General features: G+C 37.6%; 1 protein-coding gene across 1 annotated transcript in view; it reads right to left on the reverse strand.

Moving 5' to 3' along the window:
• The window catches only part of LRIG2 (leucine rich repeats and immunoglobulin like domains 2), a 47,195-nt gene that overhangs the window by 10,894 nt on the left and 11,935 nt on the right, over nucleotides 1-24,366 (reverse strand). The window contains exons 2-13 of the mRNA XM_026675164.2: nucleotides 14,203-14,274; nucleotides 12,631-12,705; nucleotides 11,975-12,109; nucleotides 10,743-10,886; nucleotides 9,528-9,671; nucleotides 8,963-9,106; nucleotides 8,633-8,776; nucleotides 5,121-5,201; nucleotides 3,805-3,876; nucleotides 3,603-3,671; nucleotides 2,081-2,244; nucleotides 494-814 (exon numbers count right to left, since the gene is read on the reverse strand). Of these exons, the coding sequence (XP_026530949.1) occupies nucleotides 494-814; nucleotides 2,081-2,244; nucleotides 3,603-3,671; nucleotides 3,805-3,876; nucleotides 5,121-5,201; nucleotides 8,633-8,776; nucleotides 8,963-9,106; nucleotides 9,528-9,671; nucleotides 10,743-10,886; nucleotides 11,975-12,109; nucleotides 12,631-12,705; nucleotides 14,203-14,274 (1,565 nt within the window). The remainder of the gene's footprint in view (nucleotides 1-493; nucleotides 815-2,080; nucleotides 2,245-3,602; nucleotides 3,672-3,804; nucleotides 3,877-5,120; nucleotides 5,202-8,632; nucleotides 8,777-8,962; nucleotides 9,107-9,527; nucleotides 9,672-10,742; nucleotides 10,887-11,974; nucleotides 12,110-12,630; nucleotides 12,706-14,202; nucleotides 14,275-24,366) is intronic.

A 24,366-nucleotide genomic window follows, 5' to 3' on the forward strand; every position in this document is an offset into this window, starting at 1 on the left:
AGTATTTATACTGATTTTTGTTTTCCTCTTTTTAAAAAAATGAAAAAAATGCTCCTTATGCCTAGTCTCTATGAAAAATTTCATAACTTTCTTAGCACCAGCTAATTTTTTTTTACCTACTATTTTAGGGAGGAACTGAAAAGGGAAAGATTGTTGGCACACGTTTGGAAGCTAAACAAACTTTGCAAATCTTTTTTTTTTTCCCTGATGAGACCACGGAAGTCATCTGTTGGGGTTGTATTACATACCAGTGAAACTATAGTCAAAGGTTATGTAAACACATATTTCTTTCTCTTAGATATCTCTTCTCTCCAAACAGCACTACCTGGGAAAAGCGAGATCACTTTTGCCAGAGATCTAAATTGCTTACTTGCAATCGACTATTGGAATTACATGAAAGATAAAGGCTCTCAATCCCTCTTTTGTACAGATTAATTTCAACGATTTTCTTCTTTTTAAAACAAAGCAAAACAAAAACCCCACTTCTGCATACCATTGATAGTCAACTTGGCCTTGTTGGAATAATTGGACCCAAAGTGATTGAAGATGATACACTGATATTTTCCTTCATCAGTAAAGTTCACATTGAAAACATGCAGGATAGAAGTATATTCCAGGATTTCACCAACTTGTTGTTGGTACCTGACATAATTTTCTATATCTGCATCATATAATATTTCACTGTCCTTTCTCCAGGCAGCAGATATAGGCAAATCACTGCTGCTCACGGCCTTGCAAGTCAGGGTAACATTGGCTCCTCTAAGCGCAACTGTAGTCTCAGGATGTGTTCTAATCTGTGGCTTGGGAAAGTCATCTATGAAAAACAAATAAAAATTAGCTACATGTCCTTTTCAAAAGGGAAAAACAGTAAATACTGACATAAGTTTAATTCATCAGTGAGTAGGTGGGTATGAAGCTTTGAAACTGGATTGATATGTGGAACATATCATTGTTACACTACAATGATAACAAGAGATATATCATAAGACAACCCAGGCATCTTCTGAAGTCCTCTCATTTCTCATCATATGTTCAAAGGGTTGAAAAACACTTTTTAGTCCATATTTGTCAGGGAAAGAACTTGTGGCATTAATTTGTATCTTTTTTTACTGCTCCAGCTTTAATTCATTAAGAATCTGAATAATCTATTTTGAAAAATCCATACTGTCCTTGGCAATATCAACACATGCTTGTTTTCCATTGGCAAGGAAAGTATGTAGACAACTATTTAAAAGTTGTTAGAAGGAACAAACATGGAGACAAGGGGTTGGCTGCTGAAAAATGCCCATCTTCAAAAAATGTAAAAGCTAACACTATACTGTATGTTGCTAATGTAAAATAAAACCTGCCATAAAAACTTTAGCCAAAAAGTTGCACGTAGCCCACTAAGATTCTTCCATAGCTCCCAGAGCTTTGTTACAATTAATGCGAGCAAGAAATTGGGCATGTTTAAATGTTTAAGTCCTGCAGATTTTTTAAATATTCATTTCATCCATTAGAAACATGTTTTTCAATCTTGGCAATTTTAAGAGATTCTTTAATTCTGAGAATCAAAGTTCACACTTCTTACAGTTGCCATGTTTGAAAAACACTGCCTTAGAGCCTCCATTTCATCCTCAAGTTGACTTTTTAGAGCCCTCAATATTCCATGCAAGGCCAGGCACGATTCATAAACCACTAAAAAACATTAATATTGCTTTCAAAAGAAAGAGAATTCCAAAGTATTAAGGCCACTGTACTTATCATTTTTCTCTATCATTTAAGCTTTCCTGTAAAATCCAAGTTGACTTATTTGAAGATCTGCCTCTAGTAAAGTTTGTTTATTGAACAAACTAGAAAAAAAATGTTCCAGACAACTTCTGAAATCTGAGTTTAGGGTTTTTAACCTACATTTGGGCTAGGCATATATGTACTTAACATATACCCCCAAAATCATGATTATTCATCAGAATATTTGATGGGTAAGTTAGTGAAATTATATATCTTTCTTCCTAATACATACATGCAACCATTTTTCAGGACTGTAGGTTCATCATAAAATGACATTTTCTTTTTTAAAAAAGGGTAAGAGAACACAAACCACAAAGAAGGTCTTCAGTGTTCACACTGAGAATGCTCCTTCCAGCCAGCCATTCAGGATGAGCACAAACGACATTGACAGTGTCCTGCAAATGGCTGTGGAAAAGCCAGTGTGGGAGCCATTTCAACTGGCAGTCACACAACAAGCTGCTAGTGTTCAACAACCTGAAAACATAAGGCACAAGGAAAAATGCTGTAGGCTGGAAAGCAAAGAAATAACAGCTCACTTATAGTTACAGGGCATGATTCTTTTCTCTGCTTATTCCTGTTAAAAACTTCATTAACATTTCAGTATTATATGCTTGATTTTCCTAAAATTATTGTAGATGTAACACCTTTAATATTTTACATTCCTATCAACCAACTCACATTATCAAAGAGGTAATAACTAATGAGAGAGAATTGTTGCTAAATATAATCAGTATCTAATGTTATTTATGATAAGAATGTTACTCGAAATAGTAAATCATTACAAGAATAAATAACTGGATAAATCAACCTGCACTAACTTCAAGACGATATGAAGAAACTGTCAACTCCATGAAGAAAGTAAACTGTCTTATTAAAACTATATTTATATCAGATTTTTAAAAGTAAACATAACAGCAATACATAGCAAAGTGTGATTCCAAATTTATCTTTCTGCAAATGCAGTTTATGAAGACTGAATATTGACTATAGCCTTTAAGCTGAATTAATTAGTAATACACTATAGCAGGGGTGTCAAACTGATTGCCTGCAGGCCGGATGCGTCACTCATAGGCCATGCCTCTGTAAAGGAAAAAATGTCACGAAACATCACATAACGGCAACATTACGTTGCGAGTTTGACACCCATGCACTATAGCATAGCACTGGTTTGAAATACTAAAATGTACTATGATGTCATTTGATTTAGCACATCATGTGAACCAAGACACTATGTTTTGGCTTAAAAAACATCAACAAAGTAAGAGAGACAGTTCTGAATATATAACATGTATATCCTTTCTTAAACACAACTTTGTATATAGCTGGTAATACAATACATTGGGTCCTTTGATGTTGGCGTGCATAAGCGCACCAATCGTGCCTACCGTCCCTGTCCTATTGTTTCTTTTTATTTTTCTTATAAGTATCTATTTCATGTATTCAAAACTATGTTTATTTGTATACCTGTATCTTGTAAGGGATTGACAAATCAAATAAATAAATAAAAATAAAATGTCAATATGTACTGGTCTTTATGTTTTTATTCTTCATTAATCATTAAAGATGTTGTCTGAAATGTTTAATGCATTCTGCATTTTACTTCTCAGTATTTGTATATATTGCCTAACTTAAGAAGTTTTGCCTCTGAAGTAAGGATTCACTTTGTCACAGGGAAGATAATTCAAAAGTAGTTTAACTAATCAAATGATTGCTTTAATCAGAAAAAGCAATCCATATCAATTAAAAAGTATGTTACAAATACAAGTTCTTTTCAGTACAAATAATTTATTAATATTGAGTAAGTTTAACATTTTTCAAGATTAGATACTTACAATTCTTTAAGAAGAGGCTGGGAAAAACCACCTTCTTCAATAGATACTATATCATTGTTGGTTAGATCTCTATAAAATTAAACAAGAACCGGGTAGGTATTCATGAATTTGTTTCCTGATTGAATTTTAAAAACTGGGATATATTTTACAGAAAAACAGATTGCTCTCCTCCCCCCGCCCCAACAGTGTAAGATATACGTACAGATATTCAAGGGCCTGAAGATCAGAAAGTGCTTTCTTTGTAATTGACTTAATTTGGTTTCCTTGAAGAATCCTTTTAAAAAAAATAGCCAAAAAGATATTTATACCAAAGTAAGACAAATGTTCATTGGTGTAAAAAAAAAAAAAAAATTCAAGTCTCTGCCTTTTGTAGCAACATAACTAAGATAATCAATTATCACCAAAATAAACAAAGTGAAAAATAAACAAAGTGAAAAGTATATGAATTCTAATTTATTTTAATAAAAAAGAATTTGCAAAAACACATGCAACATTTTAGGCAGACCACATGATGGTGCCAGTCTGCAACAATTAGCAAGTTGTGACAGGATGTAGAAAAGCAATTGCTACATTAAATTTCATCTCAGAAGTTGGTAAAGAAAGAAGGGAATAGTAAGCGTAAGATTGCATAGAATACCCAACTGGACAGAGACAATGATTCTTATGTAATACCACACACAGAAAAAAAATAAAGATTAAAACTCTTTTAACAGTTTTTATTTCAACTTGTTAGGTATTCCTTAGAGACAAAGAGATTATTGAGGCTGAAGTCCTCTATTTGTTCTCGCATTGTTTTTAGCTTCTGGTAGATTCTAACCTTTAATCGGAGACTCAGGAGAAGGGTATTTATTTTCTCCTTTTCCTAACTTGGCATCAGTTTCTGCCTTTGTTGTAAAAGAACCAAAACTTTTCTTTTTCCAATTGAGAGGAGGGGGGAGGGGGACTCAGAGCAGATATTGCTCTTTTGTGACTGCATATAAAGTATACGGCTGATTTTAAGAAAATACTTAATAAAGCAAATCCCAACAAGGAACTCCTCTTCAAAATATATTCTTACTAGATAGAATCTATATAATAGGACTTACATGTTAATTGATTCTCATCTATCAATGAAGCTGTACTAAAACTCTTTTCCTTTATGAGGGTCAAAAGAAGAACTATCAGTATACATAAGGTTAGAAAAGTTTTATTTTAAAAAAACCCTTAGTCTTGCGATAAATTTCCTTGGGCAGACCTCTATAGCTTTCTAATGATGTCGTCAATCCATATGTTACAAGTAAAGCCCTGTCTTCTGGAAGGCATAGGTTATTAGGATACTATTTTTAGTAAACTGAGTTGAAAATCTTTTTGTATCACATTCATAAGACCTGACATGCTCAACTATTCTTATTTTAATACTCTAATATCAGACCTAAGTTTTAAACAATGTGAAAGGTTTCTAAAAATATCAATAAAACTGTTTCATACTCTGAAGGTTTCACTCTTAAATCAATCAATTCTACAACTTTTAAAACTTACAGTTTATTAAGTCTCTCAAGACCTGTAAATGCTTCATTTGCATCTTCTATGGCCCAGGAGATCTCATTATTCCGTAGATCTCTAAAAATATAAATACACATTCCAAATAAATATTTGACAAACAAAGCAAAGCAAAGCAAAGCAAAACTAATTCTTCTAACCCCAATTCTTCTTTTCCCTTTCAGGCTTTGTCATTTTTAAGGTTCAGTTTTGCAATAAAAAATCTTCATATGGATAGTATAAATGCTGGCCTAATGAGATATAATTTGGTTTAAAAAATACGACTGTAAGAATTAATACATGAACATAGCCCCAGTGGGAAAGTGGAATTATGGAAAATCACTAGAGCTGAAGCCAGACAGCACTGTTACTCCAGCTGAGCACTATTAGTCTTTAATGGCTTTAGTATGTCATTTACCACAGACTGGTGAGCCTCTTCAACTGAATTAATGTTGTACCATTGTTGTAAATGATTTTGTGTTAATGAAGCAAGAAGCTTATAACATTAGCATAGTAAAAGATGAGATACAGGTTGAGTGAAGAATTGCTAGCCAGAATAAAACATATTTTCAGAGGGACATGTGGGTGGTTTTATTCCCAAATTCTGTTATATGCCAATGTAACTTCTGTTTATTCCTTTGTGCTCTACATCCTTCTAAAGTATAGAACAGAAAGCTGTTAAAACCAATTCAGTGAACTCCTAAGAGGAAAAGAGGATGTTTAGCTGAAATCTAATAATCTTAGTAGTGCTAAGGACAAGTCATAAATTTATAACAACTTTCACTTTCATTTAAGTTTAAGTGAATTCAAAAACTTAGCCAATAGTTTATCAATGACAACAAAAAAAATCAACACAACTTTTTAAAATATCCTATTTCTCTCATTTGATACAGGTGGTCCTCAATATACGACAACAATTGAGCCCAAGATTTATGTTCCTAAGTGAGAAGCTTGTTAAGTGAGTTTTGTCCCATTGTACAACTTTTCTTGCCACATTTGTTAAGTGAATCTAGTTACCCCATTGACTTTGCTTTTCAGAAGGTTGCAAAAGATAATAATGACCCCGCAACAGTGCAATGGTCATAAATGTGAGTCAGCTGACAAGCATCCAAATGTAAATCACATGACCATGGGGATGCTGTAACAGTTGTAAGTGTGAAAAATGGTCATAAGTCACTTTTGTCAGTGCCACTGTAACTTCGAACGATCACTAAGAGAACTGTTGTAAGTCAAGGATTACCTGTATAATGTTCCAACATTTTGCACTATCAAACTAACCTCTCTAATGTTGTACTCATGCTGCAAAATGAGAGAATATTTAAGGTGTTTATTATTTTTAGGAATTGATAACCAGTTCCTTAATGAAAGCAGTTTCACATTAAACCTGTTATAACAGGACCCCTACCTGTTATAACAGGAAGCTTGTATAGCAAAATAAATGCTATGGTGCACTTTGATTTATAATTATGCAACACATATTCTATATTCCAGTCTGAAACCAGGGCAGTAAGTTAGTTTACACTGCAAAGCCACTGACACAGGAGAAAATCTATTAAAGAACAACTTTCTTGGCTGTTGAAGTTGACACATTCCAATGTCATGTGTAACTAGAACAAGTTCTTTTGAGTAGGTCCTTACTGGGTGGGCCTTTACATTTACATTTCATGCCCAGTTAGGCACAAATACTTGGAGCCCTGTTAATCACTTTCAGACTATTGTCTGTAAACATCCAATGACCCTGAACCAAAACACTAGCCTGTCAGCAGCTTGATGTGTCTCAAGATTCCAGCAAAATTCATTAATTAATCTGCTGTTCTTTTGTTTTATGCTACTCCAAGTTTAAAATATTAGCTTTAACTAATCCCTTTAAAAGGCTGCATTGAATTTAAAACTGACTGATTATGCAAGTTTTCTGAAGGCTGTTAACTATTTGGGCAACATATTATTCTCTTTTCTTTCCCAATAATACTTAATGATAGCTAGGAATGACAAGACAGCTCCATCGCTTTCTATTTTCTCATGCTATGTTTTAGTTATTCTCCCTGAGAAAACCTGTTACCTCACAACTCAGTCTCATTTACACTTTGTTGTGTAGTTTCCATTTCTATACCTGTGCTGGTTAAACAGTATATGGTTAGTTTGGGAATGAGAGCTGTCCCCTTAAGGGAATACCTCATGGGAAATGTAGTTAATGCCTCATGAGAGATGTAGTTCATGTCATGTGGTCACATCTGCAATCCTGATTGGTCACTGAATTGACCTCTGGTTGGGTTGGGGGGAGTTTGTTCATTCTTACTTGGACCCCAGCAACATGCTGGAGTCTTCCCTTGCTGTATCATTATGGGATGAAGATAACTATCTTTTCACATTATGAAGACAACAATGCAAAGATTGGACATTAGATGAATCTCAACATAACTGTGAGTTATACCTTGAGGATGCCTGATATAACCCAATAAAGAAACTTTGTATGGAAGCCTTTGTAGTGTTTGGCTCCTTATCCCAGGTATTTTGGGAAGATGGATATTGCCTGAGACAAGATAATACCTAAGAATATACTCTTTCCAAGTACTTCTTTTAAAATGTTTCTAAGTTTAATAATATGAAGGTTAACCATGTTCTTTAAGCTTTATACATTCAAAAGAATTTCAAACATTTTACACATCTCTGGAGGCTTTTTTCATCTCTTGGAACCATTTAAAAATCGACTATGTTGTTTTTGCATCAGAAAAAAAAGAAGCAATAAAAAACCATTTGACAAAAATAACTGGGGGGTATATGGATTAATGGTGAAGACAAGACAAAAAGCCTTGAGCAGATTTCAGTGGAAAAATTTGAAAGATTGTGTCTCCTATTCTTTTGAAAACTGATGCTTGTATCAGTAGAGCTTACCAGGGAAATGGATAATGCTTAATTTCCAGAAAGAGAAATGCTGGAAATTCCTGAGGGATAATACCATTTTCACAATCAACCTTTCTCTACTGATCTTTATGAAGGCCAGGTTGCTCTTCAGCGGACTGAAAGGGAAAAGTATTCTGCATATGTTCAGATGCTATGTTTGTGCATAACATATATTTGTATCTACCTGCATTTCAGCCTCCTATCCTAGCACAGGAAGAACTCAGCCTGGAAAAAAAAGGCTTACTTAGTAGTTCTTCATGAAGACAGATGGTTTGGTAAAGTAGCACCTATCAATGACTCCATAAGAATTACTCAATGTTACATTATACACAAGATCTATGTAAATGCTGAATCCTTTAAAAAAGCACCTAGAAGTACTGAAAATAATAAACCTGAGTAATAATGCTCAGCTCTTTGATATAATAAACCTGTCACATTTTACCTTTTGAAATGCCTATAAATAATCTAAGGCCAATTGTCAGAAAAGAGACCCTTTGTGTTTTTAATACCATAAGCGTTACTATCACCCTTTGATGAAAGTGCTTAAGTTTTATTCCTGCTAACTTCCTTCTGAGAAATGTTAAGTTTCCCTCCAAATTATATACACTTACAAAGTCTGTAGATATGTGAGTCCTTTAAAAACCCCATCAGCAATATAACTGAGTCTATTGTCACTCAAATTTAATTTTTCCAATACATTCACTCCAATAAAAGCAAAGTCATCTAGGCGAATCAGTTGATTGTATGACAGATCTCTGAAATGAAAGGCACAATAAAGAGAAAGATGTAAGTAACAAGATTGTTGAAATGTTGTGATACCACTAATCAATTTAATTTGAGAAGTCAGATCCATTTTCATAAGGTATATTAAGAAACTTTACCAACTGAGATAGCAATTTATTCCACTAAATTTACCTCAATAAAAAAATGTAAGTACTTACAGTTCAGAAAGACTTTGGCAGAATTCCCATGCATCAGGTCCAATCCTGTTAATGGCATTCTGACTGACATGGAGCTTTTGCAGTGCCTTTAAGCCATATAGCCATCCCTTATTTACTTCTGTCAGATTATTCTGTTCCAACTCTCTGCAGAATCAAAAGAAAATGTTACATATGTTTTAAAGCATGTATTTAAATGCATATCATATATAGAAATTTTCTAGTAGAAATGCAAAGCTATTGTTAAATACTATTGTACCTACAGGTCCTCAATATTGAAGCCAAGACAATTTAGAAGGCAAAGAAAAGAAACATTTAAGTAGAAAGCAAAAGGCAATGAATTCAACATTCATTAATTTTTTTACTGTTGTTATAATTGTTATCTGCCACTGTTTTCTGAAAACTTTATAAAGTGTACTATGGAATATTTTAAAAACCTATTAAAATTATGATGAAATATACTGTTCAAACAAATTGGTAAACCAATACATCTATCAGTAAACTTAATCAGCCCTTTCAACTAATGAAATCTAAGATTTTTAATGAAGAGGTTATATAGTATACTCACAATTCTTCCATATTATTTAGTCCAAAAAAGGCACCATCCATCAGATTATTAATTCCATTGCGTTGCATTTTTAATGATTTCAATGAATCCAAGCCTTGGAAGGTAAGGCTTTCTATTACTTTAATTCGGTTTCTTTTAAGTTCCCTGAAAATAATATTTTAAATATCAGGTAACAGAAATCAAGCTCTCTCTCTATAATCAACAAATATAACTTTTTCCATGCTTGCTATTCTAATAAAAACATTACCAAGATGTTGATGTAATACAGAGAATATAATTTAGCCATCAAAAAGACAAAAACTGAACTCCAAAACTAAATGGTCAAAGCCATACCTAGTACCAACATATATTTAAATATATAAATGCTTAGATGAACAATATTTCCACCCTGAACAAAGAGTTTAGATGGTACACTTTCTACCAGCACTTCAACGGAAGATTTTAAAAAATATTTCCTTATATTAATCATTATTTTAATGCATGCTATGACTGTATTTAACTTATGATACCAATATATAAGTATTTGGTTTGAAATTGAAACCTGTTATTTGGAGAGTAATATATTTATAGTATGAGAACTTTATTCCAACAAAATAATAAAATCTAGGGTCTAGAAGGCATCATCTTCAGGTAGTCTCAACTTACAACCAGTTACGCCGGACCTCCCTCAGGGTACTTAAGAGTTGGTTATGAGTTGGTTCTAGTGGTCACATGACTGCATTTCAGGTGCTTGGCAACTGGCCTGAATTTACGGCTGTCTATCTAACCTCACCATTACATGCCCATGTTTTATGATGGTTTTGCCAAAAACCAGTATTTACTTTTGCCAAAAATCTGCCTATAGTGAACCATTGGTTTGCTTAATGAGCTAATCAGGTCAGTCATGTGGATGACCTGATTTATGACCATCACTACTTATGAGCAAAATGGGCAGGCTCTTTTATGATCATATGTCAAGGACTATCTGTAATTCAATCCCTGCTTGGAATTCAGAATCCTGGAATGTTGGGAACTATTAATGCTTTAGATTCCAGCATTGAGCAGGGGATTCAGTAGTATAAATGACCCACCACTTGAAATTTATCCAATATTCTTATTAATTTATTTTATTAGACACATACATTTAAAAATCAAATACTTCTCTGGCATGAATTTATGACATTCGTTAACATGCTCCATATATGGGCTTCAAACTGACAATGTATAATCACTTACAAGAACTGCAGATAAGGTAGCTTCAAAGTCTTCAGTGGAATCGTGTTTATTTTGTTTCTGTTCAGTTTTAGAACAATTAAGGAATTGGACAGGTTATCAAAACAGCCTGCTTCCAGAGTAGTTATTCTATTGTTGCTCAAATTCCTATAAAACCAGAGTTTTAGAAAGGCAGGTGTTAAATTCTGATGGAATAATTTAACAAGAAACCAAAGGTATCTATTGCATTTTGATTTAGAATTGAACTTTACTTTCATAAAGCTTAGTGTGCTGTTCATTGCATACAATTAAGCAATTATCTTATATTCACAGTTTGCTAGTGTTATTATCCTTGTAGAGTTGGTATTTCCCACTTCACTCAGCAGCCTATTATTTTAAGCAACCTAGACAATCACGTAAGAGAATCTGAAACATACTACAACTTTGAAAGACGGAGACTGAGACAAACATTCCTTTTTCAACCTGTCCACATTCAGGCATTGCACTAAACTTAACTGAGCTGACTCTATTCCCACATGGCTGAAGAGTGTTTGTTTCTGCTTTTAATTAATTGTGGCTTGTGTTTTTGGAATGTGTGATTAACATTAATCAGTTTATGGTTTGTTTTAAACTAATTACAATTCTTGTAATTATTAATTACAATTCTTGGTCAATACATATATGTTGCAATTAACTAAAAATGAAAACTTTTGAACTGTCTTGCAGAACTGTCTTGCAGAATAAACCGAGAATGTATAAACCTGTGAGGATACTACACTCATGCACTGTCTCACTAAGCTACAGTTTAATATGTTTAGAACCATATTAATATTCCCTATAGTGAATATATGCTTGACATTATTAAAGTCTATCTGTATATCCTATCTCCAACTACGGTTAATAAATTAACATTAAAAGTTTCTACTATTCCGGCAACTGATATTTTGAGGGAATCCACCTGTATATCCATCCCTCTGTTCAGCAATTCCTGAATCTGCTGTGTGAGATGTTACTAAATCTACTCTACACAGAATGCCTAATTTCATTAGTACCATTGTGAAGTTTGTATTATTTCATTAATATTATCATGACTTCATAAAAATGGCAGAGACAGAATATATGTTATTCAATGCACAGAAATCCATTAACAACCCTTGCACTCTTTTTATATGAAGGGAAAAAATTTGAGGACAGATATACGAATTGAAAAATAAACTACTTTCAATGCCTCATGCTAAGTAGTCCCATCTACTTACAAGTACTTCAGCTGCATATGTGGGAATGAAGAAACTTTGATTTCTGTGATGAAGTTGGAGCTGAGATCAAGGTTCTCCAGGAAGAAATAAGGCTGCAGCTGTTCAGAGACAATCTCCTGAATTGAATTATGCACTCTAAAACATAAACAAGCACCTTAGAAGGCATACTTATATCATCTCTGAAAATTCAGCTCCTTAAAAAAATACAGATAAACATCTTGTAGATTAAATGTGAATCTAGAATAATATTTAGAAGCTATTTATTTTGATATAAACTGTTTTAAGCCAAATCTTATCCTTTTAGTGTACAAACCTGGATGAGGTTACTTAAAAGTATCAAGGATCACTTCAATTTTCCTTTAGAATTATGGTTCTAGAATGGACTTCTCTGTTGATTGGATGGGTTACTATCCAAACAGCTTGATGGATTGCTTGCCAGTATCATTTGATCAACATTTTAACTTATTTAAATCCTAATATTGCTCTTGTTCTTAATTGCTCTTTTATAGTACCACTAGATATTAATTACATATTTTTTCAATTTTTTTCAATTTACTTTTCAAACATCCCCCATTTTTATTTTCATTTTTATTTGATTAATTATCTAACCATTTTATTTTCTACACTAAATTTAAAATCTGTGAATATTAACTTACAGTGATAGTAATGTGATATTAGAAGTCAGTTCACCAAAGTAGGGAATGCCACTTAGTTCATTGTGATTCATCTTCCTGAAAGAAATATTTATTTAGTAGATTCAAAAAGAAGTCAAATCAACAAAAATATTAGTAATATTCTTGTTCTTATGTGCATTTAAATAAAAGTTAGAAACTTTCTCAGAAGTGAACTTCATAAAAAGCAAAATAACTGAAAACATTTTATTATTTGAATCCAATCATTTGGCAAGATAGAAAATTTTGTAAACAAGTATGGACTAGCCCAGAAGTCTCACTATGCTGAAGTGATACTTCAGAAGAACACTGATATTCTCAGTGAAATATTATGTCAAGGATTATTGGAACAATACATTCATAGGAGCTTCAAAAGTAAATTGAGTTATTATTTGAGTTAAGTCAACAGAATTGAAAGATTGAGTTTAAAAATAAACCAGATCAAGCCACAGGCTTCAGAACAAAGTTGTATATTCTAAAACTTTTCGGCTTTGCAGACTGGCAGAGGGGTGGGAGAGGGGATGATTCCATGTGCGTGGCAGACAAGCATGCATGTAGCTCCATTTGTGTGAGTGGTGGGCGTGCTCACCCACTGCTTGCACAAATGGAGCACATGCGCTAGCCCGCTGCTCGCACGAGTGGGGATGTACACACTTGCCCTGGCCCACCACTTCTGTAGCCCAATTCCAAAAGGCTCAATGCCTAGTAGTGGGCTGGCACTCAGGGGTTGAGGACTCCTGTTCTAAACCCCACCCCATCCTCCTTCTTAGTCACATGATCCAGAATGATTATTAAAGCTCAGAAATGATATCAGAAGCCATAATCTGAATGGCTTGTTTTCTTTTTCCATTGCATTAGTTTCCATTGCAAACTAAACTGAGGGTATTTAAGGCAGTTCAGTATTAATATGCCACTATACCACAGCTCCTATCACAGTGGTGGCTAAACTTTTTGGGCTCCTGTGCCAAAAATTGTGTGCGCTTGTGCTCGCACGCCACCACCCAGAAGGCAATCCATGTGCTCCCCCCATGCACCCTGCACATGTGCGTGGAATTCCCCATTGCCCCCTTACCTGCACTGTGCCTCCCAGCTGATTTTCGGCCCGTTTGAGGCTTTTTGCAGCCTCCCAGAGGCTTGAGGAAATCTTTTGCAGCCTTTGAAGGCCGAAAAATGGGCCCGTTTCGTCACTTCCGGTAATTCTGAAAATACAGGAAGTGACGAAACGGGCCTATTTTTCAGCCTACAAAGGCTTTCCTCAAGCCTCTATGAGGCGCGCGCATGCGCAGTGTGGTAAGTTTGCCTGCAGCTCGTGTGCTGGCACAAATGGCTCTGTGGGCCACCTATGGCACGCGTGCCATAGGTTTGCCATCACGGTCCTATCATATTTAATCCTTTTTTCCTTCCCTTAAAACTCTTTCAGTGACAATCCTACTATCAGAAGCCTTTTTTTATTTTTTTCTGCTCAATCTGTCTTTCTTAAATATTATGTCACTTGACATATTACAACTACTAATGCCATATCACTTAGTTTATTACATTACAGCTATAGTAACTCACACTTCTTGCAGCATTTGACCCGATGCATCAATGCTCAAATTAGAGGATGCTAAATCGTTATAACTCAAATCTCTGCAAGCAAAAGAGAAAGTTATAACATTATTTAAATAGCTTAATATAAAATTCATCTCACCACTATAAAATTCATCCTGAAACCACGTTTATTTCTAACTTTTCTAGCTGAATATAGAAAAATATCATGAGAATAGACTGAATTTACAGGGGAAACTGCTGCCTGACAAAGCCCAAAATTTCTTTTAAGTGAAACATTTAAGTGAGTTTTGCACCATTTTATGACTTTTCTTGCTAGAGTTGTTAAGTGACTCACTGCAGTTGATCAGTTAGTAACCTGGTTGTTAAGTGAATCTGGCTTCCCCACTGACTTTGCTTGTCAAAAGGTTGCAAAAAGATCATCACATGACCTTAGAATACAGCAGTGGTCATAAGTATGAATTAGTTGTCAAGCATCTGAATTTTGATCACATGATCATGAGGATGCTACAAAGGTTGTAACTGAAAAAATGGTCATGTCACTTTTTTCTGTGCCATTGTAACTTTGAACAGTCACTAAATGAAATCAAGGACTGTGTTAAGAAGTTGTAGGACCACATGGTATCTGGGCTGAGTTGCCTGATACTTCTCTGGAATGTACCCCTCCCTCCTGGGGATTCATCTCCTCATTACATTCCATCATACACAGCCAACTAAATAGTCTACATGTTCTTATTTATTTAGTTCAGCAATGGTTTTTATTTTTAGTGCAACAATATTTATGAATTAGTTCATTACAAAGATACTTCTCTGATAAAACCATGTTGGGTTTTTTTTAAAATTGACAATATTTAAAATTAACAGCACAGCCAACAATGGGAAAACAAAATCTAGGAGACAATCCAAATACTTCCTGATACGATGAAGTTGTGACAGACTTACATTCTTTAGCGTATGACTCAGCATTAATTTCAAAACACTGTTTCTGATGAAATGTCAGAGACTAAATATCAGAACCAGTCTTGATTTGAAGATTACCATGCATATTCCATAGAAACACTCTTAAATATATGTCCAACTATTTCAGAACAAAATCTGAAGGCTTACATAAAAAGGGCATCTAAAGTGTTCTATCATATAATGCTCCTGAACCCACAGCATTTATAACTCTCCGCTACTATAATCCTGTTGATCCCAGGAAACATAATACTTTAAACTGTTATTAATCAGTTATTAGAACATATTAATCAGTTATTAGAACATATTAACATTTGCAGGTGCTCCAAAAATTCAAAAACATAAAAATATCAAGCAAAGATTGTTATAAAGTTGTAACCTTTACTTAAAACACCAAAAATAAGCAGACCAAAAGCACCTGGGAAGTCCATACATTTTAGCTTTTCTTCTGACCAATTATGCACCAACAAGCTGTTGCCTACTGTTAGCGGTGAAACTGTCCCTAATTGGTCTTTCAGATCTTCTACCAGTGCCTTTTAATTACAGAAGTGTATAAAGAATAGCAATGAAAAGAACAGTGAATGTCATGGATTAAGACAAAATAAAGGCTCATATCATCACTAGAATAGGGAAACTGAAAAACTATTTAATTGCTAGCAAATCTGGCTGTCACAGGCTCTTTTATGTATATCCAAGTCAGTGAACTCCAAAACCCAAGAAAGCCTACACAACCACATAGGTTTAGGCAACAAAAGCACTCAAAATCTAGTACTAATTGCTCAGTTCTCCATTTTTTCCTGCTTCTACTACACCTCCAACTATTATTCTTATGAGTCCTATTGCTGGAAAACTGTATCTTTTTCTATCTGCTTTAAGTTGCTTTACCATACAAACATTCTTCTATCTCTCCTACACCCCAACACTACCACACCCTGTTGCTTCTCTGCTCAGATTTTTTAGACAACAGTTGCTGTACTGCGTGTGGGAGGGGCCTTACAGAGTCAGGCTAACAGCAGCAGAGGGGCTAGCCATTTGGAGGCAGTCTGTCCTCTAACTCAGGGGTCCCCAACCACCGGTCCGTGGAACATTTCCTACCGGGCCACCGGTTTGCTGGGCGCCACCATCTTGTTTGACGAGAAAGTGCTTCTGGGTGAGCTTTTCCGGTTGGAAAGCGGCGTTTGGGTCCTGAAGGAATCCTCGCGCCTTAGTTTCATCGAGGGGGGGGGCTTCGAACAAAACTAAGGCACGAGGATTCTTTCAGCACCCAAGGCAAGGCGAGCCGAGCCACTGTCCCGAAGCGAAGCCCATCGACAAAGGTACAAAGGAGGAGTTGAAGGTGGCGGGGAGAAGCGGGGGATGGCTGGCTGGCCGGTCGCTTGGCTCGCCTTGCCTTGTCATGCGTGCTGATGCCAGTACCGGGCCGCGGATCATTTTGTGATGCCGGTACCGGGCCGTGGCACAAAAAAGGTTGGGGGCCACTGCTCTAACTGGCTTAATTTCTAATAGCCTCTTAAACAAATGTTTGTTATTCTGACCTGCCTCCAATGATAACTTGGATTTCTTTTCAAAGAACTCCTGTTTAAAAAAAACAACAGCCATTCACCCACTTTATCAGTTAGTTAAATTTACATTTTACATGCTAAATTTACATGCTAAATTTACATTTTTCTTTTCTGGTTCATCCTCTGCATCACATGCCCATAAGTATGCAAATTTCTAATTCCTCATTACCTCAAGGGAATACTTAATCTTTATTTGTCCCACTATTAGTTATTCCTGCATTCCATTAAACTGTTATCCATCTCCAGATTCATAATTTGAATTTATTTTATTTTTCCTCTTTCTCAATGTCAAGTTTTCATAGCTGCTGTACTGGAAAGACAATTGCTTCAAGTATTCTACTTCATGATTTTGTGTTAATTTGTCACTGTCCTCTTAATTTTGGATAACAAAGTGGTATCAGTTACTTATCTCAATTTATCGATCCTTTAATCTGTAATTCTGGTTTAAGATGCCTCCTCTTCCAGTAATAACACACTTAGAATATATTCAATATATAATTTAAACAGATATGTAGACAATATAAATCCCGCTCATTCCCATTCCTATTCTGAAATATTCTGTCTCTATGGTTTCTGTTCTTATAGTAGCTTCCTATTCATGATAAATATTACCTAAAAGACTAATAACTATTTTGGAATACCATTAGAGTTAAAATATTCTAAATTTGGGGAGGGGGGGGATGATCGAATGCAGTCCCCCCGTCCATGGCCCATTTAGAACCAGGCTGTGGAAATGGTGGGGAAGCGCAGGTGTGTGCACACACATGTGTAAAGCTGCATTTGTAAAAGTGCTGCTCATATGCAAAACCATCCTCTTCCCTCCCCCACTCCCCCGCCCCTGCCACCATCTCTGCCAGCCAACTGAACCAGAAAGGTTGGGGACACTGGTCTAATGGAAAGCAAAATATTCCTGGAGGAGTGGTGACTGTGGTGGCCAGATAATGAATGTCAATCAGTGGATTCTCTCTGGAGAAGGAGAGACTGGAAGATTGTCCATCTGCACTCCAGGCAGTTGCTCCTTGTGAGGAGGATTGTGTGTTTATGGTCCACTAAGTTGAATGGCTGGATTCAAGGGTTTTTAATTGTGTCCATAATGCAATGCAGCTTATATTGGATGTAAGGTTTGCAAATGCTTCACTTTATGAACTGTTATCAGATATAATCAATTTAAAGTTAAAAAGAGATCTTCCAACTGGCAGGATAAAGTAAAACCTCTTGGTAAGTCAACTGTCTTTCTAGGTCAAAAAAGATGAAAGAAATGTTTTAAAACAGCGGTCCCCAACCCTTCTTGCACAGCAGACCAGTAAGGGGAGGGAAGGGAGAAGAGCTTTGTGAACGCTTCCATAGCCTGGTTTCCAAGTTTTAAAGGTTTTTGAACTATTACTAAAAAACTATTGAAAAAAGCATAAATGGATAAAGGAAGCAATAATTTTGAAAGATTTTTGGCAAAAGTGCTTTGGAAACCATTAGAATTAAATACATAAACGGACCAGATTTTTGTGGAAATGTTTGTTTGATGTTAAAAAGTCAGGCAATTTGTGGATTTTACAAAATAAAAAGAGAAAGATAATTTGAAGCAGACTTTATGACTATCATAGTATCACATGAGATTAAATATTAAGGACATAGAAAAGTAAAACAGAAAAAAAGGTGAGCAGACTGTTTTTTATTTTTTCCCCTTGTACTTGAGGCACTTTCACTTTTGGATTATAATATTGGAATAGCCATCACCAGCAAAAGCAAAAGAAAGAGAGAATCAGTAGAGCAATCTACAGAAAGGGGATTACTCCAGAGATGTTGCAGAAAATGTTTGAAGAATGTGTTAATAAGATACCTGAATGCTAATTTGGCAATTTCTGAAGAAAGAATCAAAGGTTTAGAAAGATGAAAATAAAGTAGTAGTTAAGAAACTATAATACTCTCTTGAAATCCTTTCTTTAAATCTTCACTGTGTGAGGTGGGGTGGGAGAAGTGTCAGGTAGAGAGAGAGAGAAAGAGAGAGAGAGATGGCCTACAGAAATTGCTTTTCTCTGGAATGCGTTAATAAGCCTTACTGTTACTTTTCACACTTGTAGTATCTTTCCTGCTGTTCTCAAAATGTACCATAAACATTGATGTTTACATTGCACTTTCCTGCAACCTAATTCCATGGGACCAAAACTGTTGTTAGGAAGACTCACCCAAAAGCAAAAACAAAGAATTTAGAGGTAGAAATAACAAAAAGCATACTGTCTAGGAAATACAGTCCCTGCTTGGAAACAGGTAGATAACAAAGGCAAAACAGAAAAACAAAAGTAGACAGGTAGACAGAGAAGGGGTAATGTAATCTCTTAGCACCCTTTCCTCTGGAATGCTTTGATAAGTTATTAGATTGACCTACTGTTACTTTTCACACTTGTGGCATCCTTCCTGATGTCATCAACATATACCATAAATATTGGTGTTTATATTGCAGTCCTGTTATCTAATTCTAGATGCTTAAGGGCAAACATCTGGGTTCTGCTGAATGTTTCCATTCTAGAACCACAGTACTGGGAGTTAAGATTATAAATTTACACTACTGCTACTAAAACACAATTCTATATGCTTAATATGATTCAGAAGCTCTATTCCACCATCATACAAATAAACTCTATCATTTTCTAATAAGAATACACTGAATGAAGACATTAAGAAACAGATTGATAATCCTAATCTGGCTGATATGTTTCCCCTTCCTTTCCAACCTTCCACACATATCAGAGTTTCAAATCATCATGTCAGGGCAAGCATAAAAATTCCTAATCAGTTCATATGAGATTAAAAATAAATTAACGTTTGTAAACTTTCTGTTCTTTAGTTAAGCCAAGTATATCAATTTCAGTCTGTGATACAAATTTGGCAAGTTATAGATAAATTGCCATGACAGCCATTCTGACAGTCATGGTAGAAAAATAGGAACTAGCAGAGCAAGAGAGAATCATTTAAATCAGTATCATTTAAATCTGAATCTGTATCTTTAAACCTACACAGAATACTGTTATCTTTATGAAAGTTGCTAAATCTCAACAATATAGGTAGTCCTTGATTTACAACTCTAATTGAGTCCAGAATTATGGCCAAAACTTGCATTACATGACTGGATCTGTGTGTGTGTGTGTGTGTGTGTGTGTGTGTGTGTGTATTTCTTGCTGTTGTGAAGACCACTGTTGTGAAAACTGCCGTCATTAAGCACATCCATTTTTCCCAACAGGCATTTTTTGGTCACAAACTGGAAAGAAATGTTGGAAACTAATTTTTAAAAAAGTCACAAATCATAGTCACATGATAGTGAGATGCTGCAAACAGCCATAAGGTGAACCAGCTGTAAAGATGAACTGTCATAACTGCAAAAACTGTCATAAGTAGTTTTAGGTGAGTCCATTATAACTTTGGTCATTAAACAACCAGTTACAAGTTGAAGACTAACTGTAGACAATTTGGAAAATTTGATATAGAATAAATGAAGCAAAGAAATAAGATTTAATCATATCAAGCCATTGGAAAGTGAATTTGAAACTCCCTAATGGAACTGAAAAACAGTTCACAAAAGATACTTTAATTCTAATAGTATATTGGAAACAAAAGGATAACACATATTTTGATGTATTAATATTTCATTGACCAAACATATTTCCAATTTCCAATAAATTGCTAAGAATACTACCGTGTTTCTCACATAATAAGGCCGGGCCTTATTTTATTTTTTTTGACCCCCAAAAAACCGGCTAGGCCGTCTTTTCGGGGGTGACTTAATTCCCCCCCCTTGCATCCTCGGGTGGGCGGGCGGCGACAGCTTGGATGTTCGGGAGACCTTCCATCACCGTTGTTTTTCCTTCTCCCTTGCTGCCGCGGCGTTACAGTAACACCGCGGCGTTTGGCGCAGCCACGTGCGGCCAGTCAGGGCTCCTTCCTGCAACCGGAGCCCTGAGGAGACACTTGGCTTCAGGCGCTCCTGTCGCCGCTTCCCTTTGCCTTCGAAGGTAAGCGATTATTTTAAAACCTCCGCTCATCCCATCAGGGCCACGCCGGAGCCGTGCGAGCTGGGCAGAGCCGGGAAAGCGAGCCGTGGGTGTTTCCTGGTTCTGCCCAGCCCGCACGGCTCTGCCGCGGCCCTGGCGAGTTGAGCGGAGGTTTTTAAAATAATTTGCTTTGCCTTCAAAGGCAAAGGGAAGGCAGCAACAGGAGCGCCTGAAGCCAAGTGTACCAACAACAAAAGGCAAATCCTCAAGGTGGGCTGGAGGGAGGTGGCTACGTGCCCCCCGGGCTGCTTCAATGCAAGGTCCTGACTTGCAGCATCCTGCCATTGCCGCCGCGTCCTTTTCGCCGCCGCCTCCCTCTCCGACTGCGAAACTCGTGTGCTTCACCAAACGCTCCGAGCGAGGCGAGCTCTTTCATACATAGAGAGAGGGGGAAAGAGGCCGCCCGCTTTTTATCATGCTGCCGCCGCCGCACCACCGGCTCTAGGCCAAACCCCAGGCCTCGCTCAGAAAGCAAATACCGCGCATTAGAGGAAAAAGACGCACAAACCCCTGGGCGCAGGCGCCCCCGCTTGTTGACATGGGAAGGGAGGGGGTGGGTGAGGCAACCCTGCTGCCGCAGACCTCCTTTCAGCCCGCCCCGCCGTGACCTCCAACCAATGCACAACTTCCAAAGCTTCGGCGCCTCCCAATGGGGATGTTTGCCGGGAAATGGCTTCGACTCCTCCACTCGTCCGTGCATTTCATTGCCCGCCCCTTTGCCCGGAGCCGGAGGGTTCTGGCCATGCCCCATCGTGCCTTTCAGCTTCAGGAGCCCGGGTGCTCTTTTTTTGCCCCCCCGAGAGTTACGATCCCGCCTTTCTGGAGAGGGGGAGGGGGTGGCGCCCTCTCAACCCAGCGCGTCCAGCGTCCCATCCGTCTCTTCCCCCCCTCCCGCGCGTGCTCCTCACGTGCTGAGCACTTCCTCCTGCAAATTACACCTCGCAACTCTTCTCTCCCTTTCCTCTCACTCCAAAAAGATTGCCATCGTATCCCGCCGATTCGGGCTTCCAGCCACGTTGTGATCCACTAGTGAGGTTGCCATCTCAGATGGAGGCATCGCAGTCTCCCTCTCTTGCTCGCTCTGAACTTCGCGCGGACCAAAATAAAAAGATCGCCCGCCGTCATGTTTGGAGCTGCCACTTCCGCGTTTGGAGCTCCAAATGGCGGCGGCACTCCAAACACGGAAGCGGCAGCTCGAAACGTGGTGGCGGAATGAGCAGAAGGGAAAGCAACAGCGGCGGGTGCAGCAAAGGTGTTTGGTGGGAGTAGGGAGCTCTCCGCGCTTCGCCATGATCGCCCGTTAGGAGCGGCTGGTGGCGAGGAATTCCTGGCCGCCGGGCGCTCCTAACGGCAAGTCTCCCCGCCCTTCCCCCTTATTTTGCATATTTTAAAATAGGCCTAAATTTGGGGGGAGGGGCTTAATTTGATTTTATGCCCAAAAAACATGCTGGGCCTTCCTATTGGTGGAGGCCGTATTGTTGGAGAAACACGGTATTAGATTTTTCTTGAATTTTCTAATTTTAGTAGATTATTTGGGGGGACGGGACTAAAACCTTTACTGAGCATTTCCATGCATTCTAGTCTTCAAGGATTCAACTGTAGAAAGCAATGACTTATTAAAATATCAATATCATGTAGTTGTAAATAATTCAGAGAAAATATGAAAAATCATAGTGTATTCTTAAACAAGTTAACCTGACACTTGAAAAGTGTGCGTTATCTTTTTTCCCTTGATAGTCAAAACAAAGATGAACAGAAATGGCTGATTTTAAAATCTTAAGTTAGCATGCTTGGAGTTCTAATTACATGTTTAATGGTTTCACTAAAGACTTTTTTAGAAGCTTTTACATGAGTGTGCTATCAAATATTACATTTGCTGCAGCAACAGGTTTTGATTTTTATATATCTTTATTTATTATACCATTTAGTTATCACTGAAGCTTTACTTTTATTACAGTCACAGCCAAATACAGACCACACTATCAGAGAACTAGAGACATCTCTGAAAATTCAAACTTGATCATTTCCTTTTGTTAGCAATCTCTACATCTAGATTAATCAATATACAGTAAATTCCCTTGATGTCAAAAGTCTCCTCTTTCAAAGTCAGACTAACACAAGTAGGTTTCTAAAGTAACATAGTGAGCAAAGTATCTTGCCTGATGCCTATTATTAGATCATTATTTCCAGATTCAACAGAAATGCCTTTTTAATAGCATTGTTCCAAGGCAGCAGTTGCTATCACTGCCAGAGATGTTATCTGTTGATGGACTTTTGCAATAATCTTATTAAGAAGCAGTTTGCACAACAGACAATCCTCAAAGCCTACTATATGGCATTTATTACTTAGGTGTTGGTTTATTTTATATATATGCAATGCACTAGCCCCAGTCACGACGAAGGCGCAGCCATTTGATGATCTTCCTGTGGCGTTGACTCTGCTCCCACCTGGACACTGGACCAGATGGTTGCCAGGGTTGGAGTGGATTATCCCAAGGCATGCTGAGAAACTGCATTCACGTAAGCCAACACCTATTCTCCAGCATGCCTTTGGGATAATCCACACATATGGGACATACCAAAGCTGGCAGTCCCTATGGGCAGGAAGAAGTCTGGTCCTGTGTACTCCTGTCTGTATGCACTTGCTGTAGCACTCTTCTGCCGAAGGCCGCCTCTGCTGAGGCATATGTGTCCAGTCTGTAGTGCCTTACAAATGGAGACGGAGAGGAACATGTAGCTGCCCTACAGATGTCCTCAAGTAAGGCCACTTTCCATTTGGTTCTGGCATCTGCTTGCCACAGTTGTAGCCACAGGAGACGATGAGAAGTGATGTTGGAGGCCTGGGCCCTGGAGGAGAATCGGGCTACATGCAGGGAGGAATCGGCCACAAATTCAGCGGCCGCCACCAATTTGTTGACATGCTAATGCATTCTGATTTCCTCAGGGGGAATCCAAGCCTGTAATTGGTGGAGCCAGAGAAGGGATATCCTAGTGAAAAAGGAGGTGGCTGCAGCTGCTTTAACTGCCCAGGCACTATCTGCAGAAATTTTGTCCGTCTTTTTGTCCTCAGTCTTAAGGGTCTCTGTTATGTCACCTGATATTGCAGAAGTAGAGACCAAGGACGCCAAAGGTTTGTCCAGAGGGGGAAGTTGTATTTTATCATTACCACCCGGAGTGGGGAAGGATCCTGGTTGTGCCCATTGCCTCTGAACTACGTCCAAAAATAACTTGGGACAAGGGAACTCCTGTTGGAGAATTGTAGGTTCAGAAAAACCCTGTTAGGCCCTGCATGCCTAATGAAAACAGTTGAGATAGTGGACAGAGGATCAATTTGGGCAGTGGTCCTAGCCTTGTGGAGGATGGATTTAAACAGCCCCAGACTAAACAGACCCGTGAACGGGGTGGATCAGGTGATAGGTCCTCATCTTCTGAGAACCCGTTCTCCCTGAACTGCCTCCTCCATCCCAGATGCCCTGCTTCTGATAGAGTGTGCTGGAGAAGCCTCCCTCTGGTGCCTGGAGGAACCCATGGAGGCCTGGTATTGCACTGACTGCAATAGCTGAGGATCAGATCTTGGGAAGGAAGAATGGCTCCTCCCCCTCAGGGTGGAAGCT

This window comes from Notechis scutatus, chromosome 3 (assembly GCF_049901735.1).
Source record: "Notechis scutatus isolate UNSWTSFEM ecotype Mainland chromosome 3, rNotScu1.2, whole genome shotgun sequence".
NCBI classification, from domain to species: Eukaryota; Metazoa; Chordata; class Lepidosauria; order Squamata; family Elapidae; genus Notechis; species Notechis scutatus.